This window comes from Planococcus citri, chromosome 2, assembly GCF_950023065.1.
Source record: "Planococcus citri chromosome 2, ihPlaCitr1.1, whole genome shotgun sequence".
NCBI lineage: Eukaryota > Metazoa > Arthropoda > Insecta > Hemiptera > Pseudococcidae > Planococcus > Planococcus citri.
This window is the reverse complement of record NC_088678.1, coordinates 69459955-69482255: the sequence shown is the minus strand read 5'-3', so window position 1 is coordinate 69482255 and position 22301 is coordinate 69459955. Positions and strand designations below refer to the sequence as shown.

Below are 22301 nucleotides of genomic sequence, written 5' to 3'. Positions count from 1 at the left end.
TTTTCGAAATGAACCAGTTCTATAGAATGAATCGTTCGCGAACGAGTGACTCGATTGAGGAAAAGTCAGTAAATTGAAAGGAACTTCAATTCAATTTCGATGTACTCCTAAGTGGAATGTTGAGTAGTGCAATCTTCCTAGTCATTTCCATTATGCATTATTTCTAAATTATTTCCTACTAAATCAGTTTGGAAAATGAATCGTTCGCGAACGACTTGATCAATTTAAAAAATAGTTGCAAAAAATAATAAATTTTGAATATTATTTTTACAGCTAAATTCTGAATAGCAAGATGATTTTCATAATTTCCCACTGAATCAAATTTGTAGAGTGAATCGTTCGCGAACAGCTGAATCAATCACGAAGAACGAATCAATAAAATGTAACCGATTTCAAGTCAAAATATTTCCAACCCGATTCTCGAATGGCATGATCTTTTTTATCGTTTCCATTTCCTGTGGAATCAATTCCGTAAAATGAATCGTTCGCGAACGACTGAATCAATATTATGAATAGCAAAAAACTGAACATTTTCATCAATTTCTAGCTTCTATGCAAAAAATCCAAAATTGCAGAATTAATCATTCACGTTTCAATCAAAACATTTGGTCATTTTCAAACCAAACGTAGGTAAAAAAATTAGTAAGCATATTAGAAGAATTTTGAGCCAAAATGGGTCATGAATCGTAATTTTCGAAATTTTTAAATAAGCTACATGCGACCTGTCAAAATGAAAATGAGTCAAAATTTGGCGAGAAATTCAAATGTTTCGATGAGAATGCATTTTGAAAATTTTAGAGGGTTTTAAGCCCAAAATAATTTTCTGAATTTTTGAAGCAGGTTGTATTGGAACCTTTTTAATTGGGTTAGAATTTTGCTAGGAACTTAAAAATGTCTATCAAAACTTTTCTAAACACTTTCGAAATATTATTGCGAGTCCAAAATTGAGTGACGATTTTCCACGTTATTGAAAAAATCAATTTCGATAAACGATAATTCCCCCCCCCCAAACAACCAAATCAAAAGCTGCAATTTTCCAAAAAATGAGAAATTTTGAAAAAAAAAAATTGATTTTCTGCCGAAATTTCAACTCAATTTGATTAAACACGTGATATCTAATTCTTAAAAAAAAAACAGAAAATTGGGATCCATTTGTCTCAAAATTTTCATTTTTGATTTTCTGGGAAGATTTTAGCTCATTTTGATAGGTCACATGGCACCTTCTCAAAGATCTCAAAAATTTTGATCTAGTTTTGAAGCTCACGATTTTTCAAAATTGCTTGAAAATGGGCAATTTTCGTCGAAATAATGGATTTTTCGCAAAATGTTAACCTTGCTGACTGTAACTTCACTTTTAAATATAATTACAACCCTTCATATTTATTCAAAATTTTGCTGAATGAATCCTTCGCGAATTTTCGAATTAAATGTCAAGTAATAAGTAACATAATTTTTTCATCCCCTCCATTTTCAACAAAATCATCAACAAAAATAATGAAAATCGTAAAACCAACAATTAAAATAAAATTGCTCGTCATACGACGATAAAACAATTCCTTCGTTCCCAAATTCAAAAAAACAAAAAAAAAACTCGTCCAAAAAAACTTTCTCTTCATTTTTTCCTATCCACACCCACACGAAATACAAGTTACAAATAAATCTCACGATACACGCGAATAAAATTTATATTAACACACTAAATACTTATTTACAAGTATACAGATTATTACTAAATTGAATACTGTCAAATTGTTTAACTCGACTGTTACAAAACCTTGCTAAAACTTTCGGTTTTAAACCACAATCACTCAAGTTTGTTTCGCCAAATACACTCGGAGTACGAGGTGTCTTGACTGGAGATGGAATTGAATCTGAGGCTCCCGCTAAAAATACAACACAGCCTATTAATCATCGTATTCGTGGCGAAATTTCATAATTGGAGGAAAAAATTTACCCATATGGCAGGCTGTTACGGTAGTGAACGGTTTACTCGATTCTATATCGGCAAAGGCCAACAAAAATGTTTCTAACGATGAGTTTTTCATCAAGTCGCATAAATTATGAACCATATGAGGTAACATAGGACCACGTATTTCTATCGAATGATAATTTTTTTCTTGCATTCTGATCATACTTTCTTTGATCTATGAAAATACACGTAGATTAATTAATTCATCGCCATCACTCTACAATATTATTTCACTGAGTGAATGTTCAATATTTTTTCATTACTTTTAAAGATACTAAAGATGCTCCGGTGAATGCTACAGGTGATAGAAGGGTAGGAGGTACACCAGCTAACGGGCCACTGGTGGGAATAATTGATTTACAATTCATCAAGAAATTAAATAAAGCTTGAGCTTCGACTCCTTCTACAAAAACCAAAGATTCTGGCAAGCTATCTGTGACTTTATCTTTACCAAGGATAATATCGAACTGCCGAACAAAGATCACAATCAAAATCACATATACGAATTTTGTATACCTCCCAAGTCATCAGACGAGTAATTACTTGTTTATCATTCATCTTTTTGATTTGGGATTCTTCTATACCCATGGTTTGTAACCATTCGTCGGTATCGTCATCGTCATTGGTATTCTTGTCGTATGCTTCTTCGGCCATGTCGAGACTTTCGTAACCGGTATCTTGACTATCGCCATTCAGCGGACTTTTGGTTTTTTCGCTCGATTTTAAAGGCATCGTGAAGTCGATATCTGATTAAAATTAATACACTTTTAGTACACACTTCTGATACCATCGAAAGGATACATTATCGAGTGAAATACCTTCGTCTTTGAGCAACTGACGGAATCCTCGACTAGTAGGAGTAATACAAGCATTAATTTCTGTATATCCGTTGATCCCAGCGGCTCGAAAAAGACACACGAATGTATTGGCCATCAAATAAAAATATGGACACTGTTTCGCTCGAACCAACTGCAATTTCCAATATCATAAAACCCAATTCGAAACATTTCATCGCATCAATTCCATATTTACGAATACGTACTTGAAATAGACTACGAAAACTATCAACCCAAGCATTGTACAAGGTATCTTTTACAGGCAGTAATGATAAATCCGAAGAACTAGTTGATTTCCGATTCGTTCTAGGGTATAAATCTATCCAAGGCACGTGAGGATGTTGCCAAACTAAACAGCACTGATGAAATCTCGCATTTGGACTAGTATCTAAATTAATCTCGTCATTATGAACATCCGTATCTAAGCATCTGACAAATCTGTAAAAATGATACCATTTATAATCTCAATATTCCCACTGGAGTTTACTCGATGTATATTTTATACCAACCCGGTTATACCGGACGCTTCTTCGCAAGTTTTCAATTTCCTGTTCCAAGGAAACGATTGAGGAGACATTAATCGAACCCTCCAGCGTAATGTCCAATCGACAAATACGTCTTCACTTTTCAAAGGATCGCTTACTTCAGCATCCTAACACAACAATCGAATCGAATCGTTACTCCACATTCATGAAACACCAATAATTTCAAACACTCGTTATTTTATTCCCTACTCGACTCACTTTCTGGGACGACGATTGATTATTCAACGCAGCGAAAGCATTAGCGAACGAATTATTGGCAGAATCGTCGACCGAATTACTCGAATTCTGTTGCGAGAAATTCAACAGTCTGAATAATGTACCATCGGTGGTAGTATCGTCGTTGAGATCAGCTCTGAATTTTGGACCAGGTTCTGTTTTTGCACGTCTAAAATGAAATTAACAGCATCGAATGAATGGGGATGATAACGAATCACAAGATTATCGAGGGTATAAAAATGACATACTTGAACGGATTTCGACTAGCGAATTTCTTATCATTTTCCGTTGTTTCTGGAGCTTGATTAGATTTACTTTCTTGATCGGTAGTTTGAAACTTTAGAGATCGTTTTCTCATACGTTGCTTGAATTGTTTCATTACATCTTCGGGCCGTTTCCAGTAATCTGGAGTCGTTTTACTATCCATTTTTATTCGAAGATTTAAAATATCATCGGACGGAAGATGATCAATAACACGGCTGGGTTTTCCGGTCAAATCGAACAACACAAACACGACACAAATTGTGTGACAAATAGCACACTTTTATCACCACCGAACCGTTTAACGATTAATTCATAATTTAGTTCACTGATTACACAGAAATATCGTGAAAACTACAATTATTCAATTACCTAAATAGATTCTTCGAAATCATTTGTTCTTTTATCAGAAAACGTTAGACTTTGACATTGTTTTGAACATGTTTTGAAAATTTGAAATCAGGTAAGTAACCGCGTTTTTAACGACGGGCCTGGTGAATAGATTTCTGACTTGTTCAGTAATAGTTTGGAAAATCGACAAGTGGAGCGCTAAAATCGATTTTGATTTTTGATTTTAATTATTTTTATTTTTGAATTTTGACATTTTTGACAGAGTTTGACTATCTCTTTTTCTTTCTTTCAACTTCAGTCTTCAAGTTCATTTTGATATTTCGATTTCCGATTTCGTTCGACTGATTAAAGTACCTAATAAACTAATCATAATAAATTAATTATTTTTATGAAAATAAAAATTCATTAAAAATTTGAAAATCAATTTGGAAATTTTGGTTACAAAAAATTTTTAATTAAATGAGAATTTCTTTTCGTCTTTGTTGTTGTTTTACTTGAGGAGCTCATTGCAAAAGTAGCCCTTGTCACATGAACTTTTAGACACGTTTTACTCGATTGCACCTATTGCCAACTGCGGAGATCATGTTGTAATGATGAAATGACCGTCAAGTTAGTCTACCCTGAGTAGCCCTGAGAGGAATTGCTTTATAGAGTTTACATTCATGATACTGGGTACGCTCAAGGAAGAGCTTTGGAGATTGCATAGGTTCATGTGACAAGGGCTACTTTTGCAATGAGCTCCTCACTTGTTTTTGAAAAAAATAAAAATTATAACGAAAAAAACCGAAATCCATTTCGTTTAACGAAAAATAGGCCTACCGTTATAATTAATAAATTAATAATAATATATTTAAAGTTTTCGTTTAACGTTATGTTCTGTTTTGATTAGGTTTTGAGTTTTGATAGATCAAAAAAATATCGTTTGGTTTCGTCTTTTGTTTTCGATAAAATAATGTTTTCGCAACACGCTCATTTTACTCAATATTTTTACTTCAAGCACGTTTTGAAAATTTTGGTTTCGATTTGTGCTAAGTAGGTATTTCCAAACTTACTCACTTCGATTTTCGCTAATTTTGCAAAATTTCGAACCGTCATCAATTTTTTTCACAATTTTCAATTTTCAAATATCAAGTTTACAGGTCAAAACTTTCCTTTTTTCTCAACTTGGAATTTTCTTCATTATTGTGACGCTGTAAATGTGAGTCTATTCAGTGCAGATTACAAAAATTAAGTTACTTTTTTTCATGGTGAGAGGATTTTCATATTTCAATGATTTTAAAAGTCGAAATTTTCATTTTTTTCGACTTGGAATTTTTTTCATTATTGTGACACAGTGTCACCATAATGAAGAAAGTTCTGCAGACTGCAACATGTGAGCAAGTTACAATAGAAAATTTCTCAATAACGTAAAAAAAACAATATAAAAACGCTGATTTAAATTTTTTGTAAAATGACGCTGAGGCTGATTCGCCAAAATTCACAGTAACAATTTTTTTCTCGAGATGAAAAAATTATGAAAATTGAAAAAAAAAAATGAAAAACAATCAAACTTGAGTATGGTAAATGTTTATCAATTTTTAATTTTTTTTAAAGTTCGACCCAAACACATGATTTTTTTCAAAAGAGAAAATTTTTTCAATTCTTTTTTACAAGTTTGAAGTGAACCCAACAAAAGCTTTTTTCAGCGGAGAAAATTTTTCTCATTTTTTGTAGCCGAATTAATTAATTTCTTTCGTTTCTAGTCTCTAAATTTAACTGAATTTTCAAATTAAGATTCACAGTAAGTATGCAGTTATGCATTTTTCAATTCCATCATGTTTGCATAACATCAAAAAAACTTGTTTTGGTCTTGAGATCCCTTTCTTATTATATTCAATTCAGGTAATTTTTTTTCAAGGGTGTTTGCTGTTGAACTTGGAAATTTTGAGTACAGCTAGGCGCTGAAGTGAAAAGTAATAGAGCATTGTCATATCAGCGCTGTGCGGGATAGTTTACCCTCTGCCTGAACCGCGAGAGGACAACTTCGCCGACGCCACTATAGATGCCTACGACTTTTCATGTAAAAAATGCCATTTTTTTCGATTGTACTCGAGTTTGGGTGAATTTTTATGTAGTCTCAAATTAAAGACAATAAAATTCTGTATCGATTGATGTTAAATTTTCATAATTTCGCGTAAAAATAACGATTTTACGAATACTTCTATTTTACTGATTTTTGAATACTATGTACGTCATCTTTAAACTAAAAATACTCGAAATTTTCAATGAGCACATATGTGTTTTGAATGATTAAAATATTCAGAATTTCATCCTCTTTAAAATGAGTTTTTCCCGAAAGCTTTAGCTTTTACCGTTCAAAAGTTTTCGAAGCTTCAAGTTGCAAAAACCAGCTGCGGGCAGTAATTATTGAACTTTGAACCGAAATTAATCGAAATTTTCAGTGAACACATAGGTATTTTAATACAGCGAAATGTTTGTAATTTCGTCTTGTTTATAAAATGGGGGTTTCCCGAAAGCTCTGCCTTTTACTGCTCAAAAGTTCTTGAAGATCAAAGTTGCAAAAGTTATTACTGATCAATATCAACGCAAACTGATATTGATGATACAATTTGACCACTTTCGGCAACTTTGATCTTCAAGAGCTTTTGAATGGTAAAAGATAGAGCTTTGGGTACAAATCTATTTTAAAAAGGATAAAATTACAAACATTTTGCTGTATTAAAATACCTATGTGTTTGCTGAAAATTTCGATTAATTTCAGTTCAAAGTTCAATACCTTACTTCTCATAGCTGGTTTTCGCCTTGTTTTTGCAACTTCAAGCTTCGAGAACTTATGAACGGTAAAAGGCAGAGCTTTCGGGAAACCCCCATTTTAAAGAAGATGAAATTACGAACATTTCGCTGTATTAAAATACCTGTGTGTTCACTGAAAATTTCGATTAATTTCAGTTCAAAGTTCAATAATTACTGCCCGCAGCTGGTTTTTGCAACTTGAAGCTTCGAAAACTTTTGAACGGTAAAAGCTAGAGCTTTCGGGAAAAACTCATTTTAAAGAGGATGAAATTCTGAATATTTTAATCATTCAAAACACATATGTGCTCATTGAAAATTTCGAGTATTTTTAGTTTAAAGATGACGTACATAGTATTCAAAAATCAGTAAAATAGAAGTATTCATAAAATCGTTATTTTTACGCGAAATGATGAAAATTTAACATCAATCAATACAGAATTTTATTGTCTTTAATTTGAGACTACATAAAAATTCACCCGAACTCGAGTACAATCGAAAAAATTGCGTTTCTTATATGAAAAGTCGTAGGCATCTATAGTAGCGTCGGCGAAGTTGTCCTCTCACGGTTCAGGCGCTAGGGTATGCAGCAATTTTGTAAATGCTCTATAGCATCAGCATCGTGAGATGAGAACCTTGAAACTGACGAGGATGAGCAAAAATAAATCTTCATAAAATAAAAAGAAATTATAATTTCAAACAGTTTTGGCCCATATGAAATGAAAAAATATTTTTAAAAAGCACAAGCATGGGATGTTAAAGTAGATTTAAGATCTGAAACAAGAAATGAATATACCTAACATATGTATTATTTGTAATTGAAGATGGAAATTTCATCGACATATTGGAAATTTTTTGAAGTTTTGAACTTTTATTTAATCGAATTTAATGCTCCACTTGTCGACTTTTCAAACTATTACTGAACAAATTACTCCTCAGGCCACCAGGCTCGTCGTTGAAAACGCGGTTAGGTACTTGCCTGATTTCAAATTTGAAAGTTTTCAAAACAAAGTCCGTTGATAAGCTGATTTCTTGTGATTATAAATGCAATTTGGATGTAATTTTACCACCCGAGTTCCAAGTTATATTTCGGAGTGTTCGAGTGTATAGAATTTTTGACCAATGGCAGAAGTAACAGAAGTAAGTGATAAAAATTACGTTCAACTTGTAAGAAAAGATCATGTAACACGTGGTGTGTTTGAAAAGGGTATATACATATTACTACCTATTTATTTTGCTTTTTTCAAAAAATCGACACAAACTCGTACTTCACACAAAATTACAATACAATTCAACTTTTTACCCAATAAGTACTTCCAAGCATTGTCACGTTTTCTGAAAATTGTCTCGAGTGAAAAATCCTCGTGTTTTCTAAAATTGACTCAACTTTTTGTTAATCATTTCTCAACAAAATGGGTTATTTTTTTTTTCAATTCCAAAAAATTTCACTTTTAACCAAAAAGTCCTATTTTTTGCTTCAGAAATCGAATTTGACTTGTTTTATTGAAATGGAGACCACTGATTTTGATTTAGAAGACAAATACACGTATTTTCCTCCATTTCCAAAACTAGAAGACCTTTTGGATTTGTGGAATTATTATTATTATTCTCACCTTCAAAAGGTGTGTAGGCAGTATAGTAGGCTTGTTCAAATCTTGCTTCTTGTCTAGAATTTTCAATGTTTCGCTAGAAATTGACAAAAAGTATCTTATTTTTTGCCAAAAATTTTCAAAAAATCTCACGATTTCCAAAATTGACATTTACATTATTCCTATAAACATGCCTTAAGTGAAGTGGTGATTATTGATATTTATACCTCAATTGTTTGTATGTAATAAAATAATTCACTGTTTTCGTTTTTTGAATGATTTTCAACCTACTGTCCTACTCCTTCACAACCAATCATGTGCTATCAATTATTATAATTCAATGTGACCAATTGAGCAATTGAAGCATTTGGTAAAAAACGTCAACGAGTAGGTATCTAGTCTTTTTTGGGCGTACTCGATATTTCGGCACACCCTGTAGGTGCGCAATTTTGGTAACGAACCAACTGGTTTGTTCATCATTTTGCCTCAATTGCCAAGGCATAGCGGAACTTTTGAAAGCTCAAAGTGAACAATAATTTTAATTTTTAATCGATATTTTTTTTGGTTAATTTTTCCTTTTAATTATGTGTGCTGTTTTTGTGACTAGATTTTACCTATTCGTTTTGATTCAGCAACAAGATCCTGTATTTAAGATTACACAGATATAAATATGAATGTATCTAGACAGTGTTTCAAGATCATCATCTTGGTGGCATGTATTGCTCTGGGTTTTATTATATTCTCAGCGTCGAAAAACAAAGTAGGTAAAATGATACCCATATTCAATTAGAATACATTTGAATAGGCATTTCAGGAAATATTCCATTTCAAATTGAAATAAGTATCCAAATATTTCACTGAATATTTTATGTACTTTTCAAAATTTGTCCAATTAATTGACTACATTAAAATTATGAAATATCTAATGATGCTAATTTTCAAGTTGATGAAAAGTGGTCTAGCAACAAATCAAAATCCAATCTTAAGCAGCGTGTTTTCAGCCATTGGATCATCAGCAGTTGAAAACGATACAATTACATGCATAAAAGAATGCCCAGCATCCATGCTGTATCGCACTCTTTGTCCCTGTCGTAAGTAACATCTCACATTAATCAATTACCTATATCATTATTGTATTGTATTAATGTATTATTCTCCCTTTTAGTTAACAAAAAACTGAATAGATTGATGAAAACTTTGGGTTCAATTCAATATGATGTAGCAGCTGACAGACGTTCTCTCCGCGAGGTGAGCACAAATTTTACATAGACAGTTAAGACTCATAAACTGAGAAAAAAATTATTTGTTTTTCCACTTGTTTTTCACTTTTACAGTACATAGATCATTCTTTATTGTTGGAAGAAGAGGCTTTAACTGCTGAAAATATTGCTGATATCGAGCATGCGAGCTTGTTTGCTGAAAAGCTAAAGTAAAGTTTTTCAACCAGATTACCTTACCTACCTAATATTTTTCAAATGTTATGCATCATTTACCTAAGAGCTTGTTTTTAAAATTTTATTACAGGTTGCATCAATTCAATGTGGAAACACTGTTGACAATACATAGGATTGCTCTTGCTCAAGACAGCAAAATCGCTGGAAAAATTAGATCTCATCCTATGTTTGTGCCAAAAGGACCCGGGGATATATTCCTGAGAATGCCAGAACCAGAGGAGCTGGATATCTCACTAGAAAATTACTTTAGATGGTTCCATTCCGAGTTGGAACAAAAATCAACCCATCCGATAGTATTTGCAGCAATGGCAAAATTACTTTTCATTAGAATCCATCCGTTTTCTGATGGTAACGGACGGGTCTCAAGAATTCTACTGAATGTAATATTACGCAAAACATTACTGCCGTTTTGGACTTTCATACCCAGCAACGAAATTACCAAGTAAGTGTAAAGGAAATGTGTGTTTATTATTATATTCCCTACCTCTTTACCCAAACAATCATTTTTTTCAGATATTATAATGTGATAGGTGATGTTGAAGAAAGATTAAATTTGGTGCCATATTTAAGCTATGTTATAACGTGTATAGAACGTTCGTTGACGTTGTATTTGGAAGACCAAAAAAATCAAAGGATTGAACTATAACCACTGATGAAACATAATTATAAAGAAAAATTTATTTTATAATCGTTTTTTGTAGTGATACCATTAGTGTAATGTTCAAAACAAACACAATATGAAAACATCCCTCTCAATTGTTTGTTTTATTCCATGGATCAACTTTGTCTGTGTAGTTCATATTAATAATGTTTCCTATTTCTGTGTTAATTTTTTCCATGTGCTTTTTGCAAATTTGTATTGTAAATTAAATTTTTTGATGATATTGGCTGGGGTCATTTTCATTTTTGTCTGGTTTTTTTAAATCTGCCAATAGCGATTATAATATGAAGTTTTATTCAAATTCTGTATTTGAGATACATGCGGCAGCATTACTGTCATCGTATCACATTAAGCAGTACATAGAATTCAAATTTCAGCTTTAAAATATAGGATAAAAGACATGATTAAAACATAAAAGATAAGGATTTAAAACTACAGGTATATAATATCTACTCCAGGTTATTTCAAAAATTTGAACTCTTATTGATCTGGGGAGCTGAGATATTCTTCCAGGGTATAATAATCCCCAGTCATCAGCCATTCTTTGAGAGCATTTTTGAATTTTTTGCAGTTGGCTGGTTTTTTACACTCCCTGGAATCCAATTATCCAGTTATCAGCCATTCTTTGAGGGCATTTTTGAAATTTTTTTGCAGTTGACTGGTCTTTTACACTCCCTGGAATCTGATTATATACTTTTTTATCGCTCAATCTGTGTTCATTTTTTACATTGTTTAAAATACTGGTGAGTTTTTTTTTTCATGGTAAGAACCAGTGTTGCAAGAGTGGAGTAGAAGTTGGAGTGAGGAGTGCAAGGAGTGGGCCTTTTTTGAAGAATATAGTGAAGCCACACTCCTATGATCGAGTATTCCCATCATAATTCACAAATATCGTACACCTAGAATTAAATGTAGCCGATCTATATACTCTTGCTAAAGTAATATAAAATATAACTCTTGCTCTAATTTCAAGTACCTATGAATTATAGACACTGGACCTGCGTATAAGACAACCAACTGGCAGCCATCTTGGCAAAAAAACCTGAGTACATAACGCCAATTTATCCCGCTGGGTGATCTTGGCAGCGCTGTACTTCAATTTTGCAGGCAACAGGGAAGAGGGAGGGTTGTGTAGTCCGGAAGGAACTCCTGGCTGCGCGCGCAGTCAGGAGTACCTCGCGAACTACACAACCCTCCCTCTTCCCTGTTGCCTGCAAAATTGAAGTACAGCGCTGCCAAGATCACCCAGCGGGATAAATTAGCGTTACTCAAGATTTCCTTACCGTTTCCGTTCCCCTCGGCCTGCACTTGGTTGTCTTATACGCAGGTCCAGTGTCTATACTATAAATACATATGTACCATGTCAAAATTACCTAATTTACATTGTGTTCTTTTACCTACTGTGAATAGATGGTTGAAGCCAAAATTGATACAGGACTTCAGACTTGTTTTAAAATATAGATAATAAATTGAATTGAATTGAATTGAAAAAGAAGTTAGAGACGTTAGAGTGTTGCCAAATCAAAACTCCCAACCAGAGCTCTGGGACCGAAGCAATCCCAAAATGGGAACCAATTAAATCCAGATTCAAATCCAATCCCAAAATTGTTATTTCTCTTGATCCTGAAACTGATATAATTTTTAACCCAAAACAATCCCTAAACTGAAGCAAGATTATTTTGGTTCCGGAATTTCAATTTTTTTGCCTTTTTCCCGTGATTTTATTTTGATAAATTGTCATTTTACCAGGCTTGTAGGACCGCTCAGGTTTTGCAGTTGCTCCAAAATCAAGGTCTTTGTTTGGAGCTTTCAAACTGTCCATTCATTGTGTTCTACATTTTTTGTCTTTGTAGGTCGGTCTGGTCGGGTCATGACCAGAAATTTTTATCCTAGTCATGGGTCAGCCCAGGTCTAAAAAACCGTCTTCATTTTTCAGAAAGAAAAAACTTCCTAACACATTATAGATGAGTTGAAAAATGGGATTTTTGCTTTCAGAACATTGAAACATCAAAAGACATTGAATTACAGTGGAAATTGCTTATAATGAGATCAGTTAGTACAAGATTTTGGATACAATGAGCAAAATGCTCGGTCCCAAGCACAACGCCATTTAAACATGTACAATATGGTACCTGTTAGAACGAGCTCATTTATAACGAGGAATCCGGATAGATAGTACGAGCTGAAATTCTTGAAATTTGGTTTGTTTTATTGTTTTTTCTTCCGCTTATAACGAGTGTTCATGCAGAAAACATTCATTAAATCCCAAATTTCAGCTTCATAGGTTAATTTGGTAAAATTTTGAAATTCTGGCAGATTTTGTGGCATTTTTTGAACAACAGAACTTTCTAAAAAGCTGTTGGAGGCTCTAGAACTACTCAAAATGATTTGAAATCGTTTCCAATTGATTTGACAAGTCAAAAATAGTAGTAAAATTGCCAATTTTTTTTTGCTACATGTGTTACGAGTATCATTTATAACAAGAAGCTCTTTATATCAGGTTATTACAAGATACTAAATGCAAAACCTTTTAGTATGAGAGACGGGATACAACGAGCAAAAAGTCCGTCCCTTGAATCTCATTGTAAGCAATTTCCACTGTATAATGGAAATTTATTCAAAATAAAAAGTAAAAAAATGCGCACAATTTTATCAAAAATTCAACTTTCAACTCACATTTGTGAAGAAAATGGAGGATTTCTATGTTTGTTTTCTCATTGAGAAATGAAGTGAAAATAAATGCAGTATATTTTCATTTGTTCATTATTTTTCACGAATTTTAAATTCTAATTTAAAGAGCCAAGAGCCAGAGCTGGAGCTGGAGTGGGAGCCGAGAATTTGGAAGAGGGAGCCAAGAGTCAAAAAACGGGAGTCAGAAAGAATTGAGGAGTGAGCAAGGAGCCAAAGAGCACATGTAAAGAAAAAGAGCCAAAAGCAGGAGCCCTGAACTCAAGGCTCTTCCATCCCTGAAGGCATCTAAAATGGCATTATAAATTTGAAAAATTGGTCGTAACTGACTGAGGTTCAAACTGTGGTCATTGGTCCAATTTCTTAGAAAGGTCTTTTGTCTTGATCTGTCCCTGGTATTTTTTCTGAAGAGGGTCATCCGTTCAGTTGATATTTACATAAATTTGTTTTAGAGGGCTGGAGCCTGGCCCAGTCCACTCCATCTTGTGAGCAGTCGTGGTCATCACTCTGGTTATTTGGTCCAGTCCGACAAGCCTGTATTTTACATCATTAATCATCGTTCATTCTAAAAATTACTTGATGAATTAAGCAAAATATGCATTTAAAACGTTAAACTAAATTACACCATCAGATTCCCCATACCAAAATGTCCTATTTTTAGATTGGTCAATTTAGACTTAAAATTGATTGAAATGGAAATCCTGAAACTGGAACTGATTCATCCCAGAACCAAAACAATTTTTTCAATCCCAAAACTGAAATGAAAATTTAGAAGAACGAATCCCAAAACAAATCCAATCCCGAAATTAATAAATTTTGATCCCAAAACCGAAATCCAATCCCAAAATCGTTTCGGTCTCACAGCTCTGCTCTCAACTCCTCTTTTTTTAAAAAATTTTCTGACTACATCATAATGTTGCTGTTACTCATGTATTTTTAATTTTTTTAAAATTTGTATGCTTCCTTGCCCCCTTGGATTTTGTTTTTCAATTTTCAAAATAATTTTTACTATAGAGACGTAGCTTTGAAATTTTGACACAAGCTTTTAAAAATTGAACTCCAAACGAATTTAAACTTTTGACATTTCTGAAAGATACAATTGAAATCTTTAAAACGCTGCATCAGATTTTCTCCCAGTTGCAGCAGTATGACCTCAAACTGACCTTTTTAAATTCGGATAAAAACATCTCGAAAACTGGACTCATGAGAAAAAAATAATAATTGGACTACTAACCGTATTATCCATTTTGACAGATTTTTAGCTTGAATAAATAGCAATCGTTTAGTGGAAAGTGAACATTTTTACAACACTTGAGATGATTCTTACATGATCTTATTATATTTTATTATTTTTATTGATATTCATTGAATCTTTCAATTTTTGAAAAATTTTCATTCACATTTTTAGCAATTAGCCAACAGTCAACTTTACTCAATTTTACCTTTTTTCCCTCATTTTTGACAATTATCGGCACATTTATCATTATTCTCAAAAAATTTTTAAATATTGATCAAATTATCAATTAAGAACTAGAATCTCTTTTTGATTTTCTGCGCTACTCTAATATGTAAATTCATCAGCTCCCAGGCTATTTTACACTCAATTTACTACAATCCCAATATGATAATTGATAACCATATCAAATATCCACTCGAAGTTGAAAAAAATCTCTTCATCTACATCATTTATTTTTAGAACCAATCCCAAGAACGCAAATACCCACAGATAAACATCTCACTCAATCTATAAATATCCTCGCACGATCTTTCATCGCATTCATAAAGTATCAATTTTCAAATTCCCAGCAATTAACACTTGCTTTGCCGCGCGTTAAACATCTCATTCTTAACAATTCACCAAGTGAAACGACGCGCTCGCGCCGCGCGATGAAACTGAAACTAGTTTCGTTTCAATTCGATTACTTTTATATTGTAAAATAATTACGATCTTGATATGCCTTTAATTAATCACATATGATGAACGGAAGCTAGCCTCTTTATTGTAGAGCCAAGTACGATATTTCGTCGGTAATATGGAATTAATCGTCGAGATCAAGATTGTTAAAGTTCGATACAAATGAAAGTTGTTCCGAAACAAAGACGAGTGGAAGGAAATGTGCATCTGTGCAGTCAACAGCTCAACACCACTAGAGCTAGAGAACTACGGATATCCTCTTTATTTCCGATGTATACGGAAGACGAGCAGCTTCGTCAAAATTACCAGCAATTGAAAATCATTGTTTAGTGCCCCGGGTACCGACGTGGTTGCGATCGTGTACAGTCTCTATACTGTGTAATTTCGAGATCGAGATTGAGATTTGCGCGTCGAGTTCTCAAGTCGTGTGTTGGTGACCAAAATGAAGTTTTGTATAAATCAACAGGTAAATATCTATTAGATGTTTTTTGGGGCTGATTTTTTCAAATTTTATCATAAAAATTTATTCACGTTTTATTGAAATCGAGACGATTTTTTTTGAGTGAGAAGGGCTCAAAATTTTAAATTGGAAATAAAATACTAAAATTTGATTCAAATATTGTATAAAGTTAAAAAACTCTCTGGTAAAATCTTAAATATTTCCCCTAATTTTCGTGTAACGATTTTCAGTTTTTGCTATTGATCCCATTAATATGTCTGATAAGGATATCATCGGCTCAACATGGACAACAGCATGACACAGAGCATCACGTAAGTACCTAAGCACCTCACTTACATAAATTTATTTTTAACAAGCTTTTTTTTCTTTTGTCGCGAATGGCACACGTTTATCAACTAAATATTTCAAAAATAACGCGACAAGGACGTATTCTGAAGGCAAACATTTTTAATCAGTGCATTTAAATCGTTCACAAACGATTTGTATTCAAAATCAAACCACATATCGATAAAAAAATTCCAACAAAAAGCGTTCATGAACCACCATCTATGATTTTTCTTCACCTATATGATTAATTTCGTTCAACGGATATCGGTTCATAGAATAAAAAAGCTCCCCCTCCAATCCTCCATGTTTGTCATTATTTTCGAGCCAATTTCTGGAGCCTCCAGCAAAAGTGGGCTTGAATTTGAAAAAATTTCAGTTTCAGATCAGCTCAAAAATTGTGAAAATCGATTAGGTAGGTCGACTTTTGAGGTAGACATTTGAAATAATTTGGGGCAAAAATTGACAATTTTGGATTTTTTTTTCAATTTGAGGCTTTTAACTCTTGAAAAATACCTTTTTAACCCATCACCTTTCGGATTTGCGGCCCACACCTGCTCTAATCGATTTGGCATATCAAACTCATGACACGATTAAATTTTCAGCTGTCGATATTGATTACAGCAACACCTCCTAGAACGATTAGAAATGCTGTAGAAAAGTCAACTTTTGCTAAAGGCTCCAGATCGGGACAAAAATTGTGATATTACTTACTTTCTTCCAAAAAAATTAGGCCATTTCCGCCATTTTCAAAAATTTGCCAAAAAATCGAAAAATGAAGCTCAAAATTTGATTCTGAGGTCTGGCTAATGTATACTCTTTCAGTAAGTCAAATTTCAGTTCAATCGGAGTTGATGAGTGGTGAAGGTTCCCTTGTTCATGGAGAGACTAACACCCTGCACTTATTTATCTGATACTAGCCTAGTTTAAAAAGCAATTTCAGGGGAGGGGAGGGTGAAGAAGGGTACTTAAATTTCCAAAATCCAAAATTCTGGCCATTGTTTCTCATACAGCTTTCAACGCAAACAGAAAAGATTCTTTCGCAAAATTGTCTATCTCATAAAATTGAACCCACGAGATACTTGTGCAAATAAAATTTCAAAGACCCCTCTCCCAGCACCTTTAATTTTAAAGATAGATAATTTCACAAAATAACCTGTTTTGCTCGTCTTGAAAAAATTCAGCGGAATTCACCTTTAAAACGAATTCAATTTCAGCTTTCAATACCTAATTTTGAAAGGGAAAATTATTTTTTTTCAATTTGAAAACGAATTATTTCACAAAAAAAATATTTTTTATTCGTTTGCAAAAAATTCTCTAAAAAATCTTGGTCAAAAATCGGAAATTTTGCAAATTTGAGCACTCGTCTCTTCAATTTCCAGACTGAGGACCTTTTGGCAATGAAATCGGGGGAGGGGATACAAAATATTATCATGATTTTCTGTTTTAGTGCAAAAACTTGACCCATTTTGATGGGGCGCATAGGTGGGGGGAGGGGGGAGAAGAGGGTGGTGAATCTGATGAAATTTTTTGCCAAGAATACACGAACTACAACTCCCAAATACCCATTGTTTTTATGTACAAAGTTGGCCTATTTTTCAACTTATATTCAAGTTTGGAGACCAAATTCCATTGGGAGGGGGAGAGGAGGGGGTCGACATGGAAATTTAGCACAATTTTCGAGTTCAGTGTGAAATTTTAACCCATTTTGATAGGTCACATGGATATTTTCAAATTATTATTTCTCTAGTTACTCACGGGGGGGGGGGGGGTCTGCGGAAAAAATGTTCAAACAGAAAAATTCCTAACTAAATAATACATGAACCATTCGGGTGATATGGAGGACACCATTCCTGAATATTCATGTTTAGAATTTCAACGAAAGGGGCTGAAGTAAAGAATTGCCACAATTTTCGAATTCAGCGTGAATTTTTAGTCCATTTTGATAGGTCACACCAGCATTTCAGAATAAATACTTCGGGATCGTAATTCAAGGAGGTGGGGGGGGGTCACATTTTGATAAAATTCATTTTTCATAATTTCACGTTATACAGATGACAAAATTCAAAGTCAAATTCAAGCCATCAGAGCTATTTTACCGCCAAAAACCCACAAAAATTGCATTCAAAATGCAACAAACAAAAGCAGTTATTCTCACAATCGGTATCATGGACAAAAATTACACATTTTATTCGGAGAGAAGTCCCTCATAGCGAATCTGTTGAGTTCTCGAGGCTTCCAACAAATGATCAAAATAATTTTTTCGAGGCTTCCCCTCTTCCCCACCTCCTCCGCATTGCAATTCGAAAGCACAACATTTTGGGGGTACAAAAAAACAACAAATTTTGGACATCAGAGAACAGCTCTTCCTTGAATGGTTTTTACACCATTGAATCAATCATTCGTGAACGAATAATCATCATTCATAAGTAAAAATCGCTCTTAATAATTTATGTTCTTACAAATTGTTCCCCAAAACTCACAAATCTCGACTCAAATTGTTTTCGAACAATCTGTGCAACAAAACCCAAGCAGTGATCATTTCGATTCAAAAAATTCAATCTCGACTGAGAGTATCGTCGTAATTTGTACCCTGTGTTTTACAGACGTACCCGAAATACTTCTTCCAATACGACGTAAAAGACTACAAAACTGGCGACGTTAAAAACCAATGGGAGCAACGCGAGGGAGACACCGTCAAAGGTCAATACAGCTTGGTCGAACCAGACGGCTCGATCCGCACAGTAGACTACACATCAGACGAGAAAAATGGTTTCAACGCGGTGGTGAAAAAAACAGGATTCCAAAAGGCTGCCCCATCCATACACCCCAGCATTAGCCCAGGAGCGCAATCATACTACAAACGCCCATCACCTCCGACTATACAATCCTACATCCTCGAAACTAGTTCGACCACAGTCAAACCCCAACCGAATCTCGAAAGCTTCAGTAATTTTTCACCCGCTGAACTAAATCACATCTTTGGGTCGCAAGATTTCGCCAATTATTTCCCTCAGTACCCCGAAAAGCAACAACTCTACTCGAGCTTCTCGACCGAATCTCCGAATGAATTCTCTTACTCGAGGGTTCGTTATAGGAGGCTGCCAAATGGTAAAGCTCCTGGACGTAACCATGGACCTTTGCAGTTCCCAATTAACGAAGAGGATATGACCACGACGGTGACTAGTTCGCCAAAAAAAGTCAGACAGAATAAAGTCATTAATACCGAAGCCGGTGCCAGATTTAATCAAAAACGATCTCAGCAATCGTCGCAAAGTGCTTGGAGAGGTATTTAAAATTCAATCCGGTCGAGATATCAGGTTCCTGCTTTTAAATCAGATCACATAGGCAATGAAATAATAGCGTGTAGATAACTTCTTTGCCTACTGTATTCAACTACCTATTCATGGTCTTCTACGACGCCGACGACGTGAAAAACCATAACAACGTGTCGTCTATTAAATTCTGATTTCCTAGGTAATTATGCATTCTTTCAATTTTATACATCTTCACACGTGATAAACACTGGATATACGCAGGTGAGTATTCCCTCATACTTTTATTATTATCTGTGTCGTCTTTCTAAACGATTATATAACGCGCGTTTTCACACCCAGACGTTCGCAGCTACTAGTTTACGGTTACACGACTTTTCTTGGTTGGTGAATCATGCTCAAAATAATAATTATTTTATACGTTTATTTGCCTTCGTTTATTTTTTTCATTATTCGAATCAAACATTATAAGTCTGTTTTTGTATAAATTATCGAGTTTTTTTTTCTTTCATTAGTAAGTAGATATGTATGTTTTAAATTTGTTTCATTAACTTTCATCGTAGGTAATTTTTTGTATATTTTGTTATTTTTCATTGTACAAGTTAATTATTATATTTTTTGAATTTCTTTTGAATATAGTTTTTCATGTTATAATTCCTCGATCTAAATTATTTCATTTTTAAAATGAAGTTTCTATCGACAAGGAACTTCCTGAAGGTAAAAAATTGAGAATTTTTTTTCCTAACAGTAAATGGTATACTTACATTAAAAGACCACATTTTCACTTTTCATAATGTCAAGTAAGTTTCCAGGAAACTGGACTACTTTTCTTCGAAAAAATAACATTGCTAACGGCTTCATTCATTTAAAAAAAAAAACCAGTCAGTTGTGCACCCATTTTTAACAAAAATTATCGACAATTCTCATTCATTCACATGAACTCAAGTCTGAACAATTTTGACAGGGAAATTGAAGATGAGGCAACTCCACTGGCTCCCCTTAATTTTCTCGATTGGTTGAGTTATTTTACAAATTAGTCAGTTGTGCACCCATTTTCAATGGAAATTCTGATAAGTGATAATTCTCTTCTATACACATAAACTCAAATCTGAATAATTCTAACAGAATAATTGAAGAATAAAACAAGTCTCTAGAGAGTCTATCCACTTTTTTTTTACATTGATTTAATCAATTTGCAAATCAGTCAGTTGTGCGCCCATTTTTAACGGAAATTCCAAAAGCTCATACTTATCTGGATTCATTCAAACCCAAATTTGAATACTTAGAGCAAAAAATTAGGAATAAGCAGTTAAGCACGTCTTAAGGAAATCACGACTTTTCAATTTTCTTCAAATTAATTTATGTACTTGTTCCACAAATCAATAAGTTGTGCATCATTTTTCAACTGAAAGTGTCAATATCTCACACATTTTCATATAAGTAAAGTCAAATCTGAACAATTCTGAACTTCGTCACTTGTGCACCCATTTTCAATGGAGATGCTCAACAAATACTTTTTAGATTCACCTACAAATCCAAATCTTGAACACTTTGAACAAGGAATGAGAAATAAGGCACGTCTCAAGGAAGTGGCAGTGCTTTAATTTTCTTCAAGTAGACATTACTCTTGATTTATACAATCTCCAACCAGTCAGTTGTGCGCCCATTTTAAACAGAAATTCTCAACGATTCCCATCCATTCACATAAGCCAAATTTGAACGATTTTGACTGAAAAATTTATAAAAGTGGGATTTTACTTTCTAGGAAGTTATACCACTTTAATTTCCTTCAAATTCATTCAATCACTTCACAAATCAGTCAGTTGTGCACCCATTTTACACAGAAATCCTCTTAAACTCTCACCCATTGACAACAAAACCCAAATCTGAATAATTATGGCAGAGAATTGAGGATTAAGTGAGTCTTCAGGATGTGCTTACTTAATCAATTCATAAATCAGTCAATTGAGCACCCATTTTCAACAGAAATGCTCAACAAATCCTATCTAGATTCGCCTGAATCCAAAACTGTGTGTTTTGAGCAAGTTGTGAGCCCATTTACAACAAAAATGCTGAAAAAATTTCATCGGAACTGGTCAAAAACCAAATCTGATAAACCCTTACTTCTCTTCAAAGTTTAAACTGATCCACTTATTTTACAAATTAGGCAGTTATGCACCCAATTTTAAAAGAAATTCTCAACAACTCTAAACTCAAGTCGTACAAATCAATTGCGGGAAAACTGCATTCTCTATGAAGCAAAATCTCTTCATTTTTTTTGTTTTTGTTTTTTTTTTGTTGCAAATAAAATTGATGTATCTACTTTGACAGTTGTGCACCCATTTTTACCCAAAATGTTCGAAAACTTTCATCCTTTCAGACAAACCCACATTCGAGGATAAAGCGAGTCTCTTGGAAATTGAACTTCTCATTTTCTTCAAAGTTAATTCACCCATTTCAAAAATCAATCAGTTGTGCACCCTATCACCCATTTCTGATGGAAATTCTCATTTCCAATTTTCATTACATCCATGTCAGAGTTAGGCCCACTGACCTATCTGCTGTAGCTTGGAACTTGCAGAGGATGAGTCTGAGCCCTGAGGTATTCATGAAGTTTTTCTGAGGCCCTCTTCTGCTCATCCTATGTACCTGCAAAATTACATTGAAGCACCTGCTTCTGAGATCTCATTTCCTTTATTCATCCTGGGATCTTGATTACTGGTCGTGGGTTTCAATTCTCTTTCTTATATCGAATGGTACGTCTTTTGACCCAATCCTTTCTTCCACAGCCACTATCGCCTTATTCATGAATTCCTAGCACGTCTTCAGGAAGTCGAAACATTCATTTTGCTTCAAGTTGATTTACCTACTCATTTCACAAATCTGTCAGTTAAGCACTCACTTTCAGCTAAAATTCTCAACAACTCTGATCTTAATTCACACCAACCCACATCTGAAGGCTTTGAGAAA

At 33.8% G+C, this 22301-nt stretch overlaps 3 protein-coding genes across 6 annotated transcripts; 2 read left to right on the top strand and 1 right to left on the bottom strand.

Annotated features, from left to right (window-relative positions):
* Window positions 1-1669: 1669 nt before the first annotated feature.
* hd (humpty dumpty) lies at window positions 1670-4268 on the bottom strand. Its single transcript, XM_065352653.1, has 9 exons — window positions 3815-4268; window positions 3549-3735; window positions 3315-3457; window positions 3012-3243; window positions 2788-2938; window positions 2513-2715; window positions 2233-2436; window positions 1955-2144; window positions 1670-1883 (listed from the first exon to the last, which is right to left on the bottom strand). The coding sequence occupies exons 1-9, from the start codon at window positions 3991-3993 to the stop codon at window positions 1705-1707; spliced, it is 1668 nt and encodes a 555-aa protein (XP_065208725.1). The 5' UTR covers window positions 3994-4268; the 3' UTR covers window positions 1670-1704.
* A 3466-nt stretch (window positions 4269-7734) lies between these two features.
* LOC135837394 (protein adenylyltransferase Fic-like) lies at window positions 7735-10898 on the top strand. 4 transcript variants are annotated; one of them, XM_065352650.1, is made up of 7 exons: window positions 7735-8108; window positions 9190-9317; window positions 9501-9648; window positions 9723-9805; window positions 9892-9986; window positions 10082-10453; window positions 10525-10898. In XM_065352650.1, exons 2-7 carry the CDS (start codon window positions 9228-9230, stop codon window positions 10655-10657), a joined length of 921 nt encoding a protein of 306 aa, XP_065208722.1. In that variant the 5' UTR covers window positions 7735-8108; window positions 9190-9227; the 3' UTR covers window positions 10658-10898. The 4 variants fall into 4 exon arrangements, with proteins under 4 accessions (XP_065208722.1, XP_065208721.1, XP_065208723.1 ...); XM_065352649.1 differs by having other exon boundaries at window positions 7738-8108; window positions 9165-9317; XM_065352651.1 differs by lacking the exon at window positions 7735-8108 and having other exon boundaries at window positions 9174-9317; window positions 9512-9648.
* Window positions 10899-15311: 4413 nt separating this feature from the next.
* Window positions 15312-19985, top strand: LOC135837389 (uncharacterized). Its single transcript, XM_065352644.1, has 3 exons — window positions 15312-15738; window positions 15963-16043; window positions 18663-19985. The coding sequence occupies exons 1-3, from the start codon at window positions 15715-15717 to the stop codon at window positions 19350-19352; spliced, it is 795 nt and encodes a 264-aa protein (XP_065208716.1). The 5' UTR covers window positions 15312-15714; the 3' UTR covers window positions 19353-19985.
* The last annotated feature ends 2316 nt before the right edge of the window (window positions 19986-22301 follow it).

Coding starts and splice junctions, on each gene's coding strand:
- hd (XM_065352653.1), bottom strand. CDS start 3,993: ATGGATAGTAAAACGACTCCAGATTACTGGAAACGGCCCGAAGATGTA. Junction 3,244..3,314: donor GAAGCGTCCGGTATAACCGG/GTTGGTATAAAA, acceptor TCATTTTTACAG/ATTTGTCAGATGCTTAGATA. Junction 2,145..2,232: donor CATCTTTAGTATCTTTAAAA/GTAATGAAAAAA, acceptor GTATTTTCATAG/ATCAAAGAAAGTATGATCAG.
- LOC135837394 (XM_065352650.1), top strand. CDS start 9,228: ATGAATGTATCTAGACAGTGTTTCAAGATCATCATCTTGGTGGCATGT. Junction 9,318..9,500: donor TCTCAGCGTCGAAAAACAAA/GTAGGTAAAATG, acceptor CTAATTTTCAAG/TTGATGAAAAGTGGTCTAGC. Junction 9,806..9,891: donor ACAGACGTTCTCTCCGCGAG/GTGAGCACAAAT, acceptor TCACTTTTACAG/TACATAGATCATTCTTTATT.
- LOC135837389 (XM_065352644.1), top strand. CDS start 15,715: ATGAAGTTTTGTATAAATCAACAG. Junction 15,739..15,962: donor AGTTTTGTATAAATCAACAG/GTAAATATCTAT, acceptor AACGATTTTCAG/TTTTTGCTATTGATCCCATT. Junction 16,044..18,662: donor AGCATGACACAGAGCATCAC/GTAAGTACCTAA, acceptor TGTGTTTTACAG/ACGTACCCGAAATACTTCTT.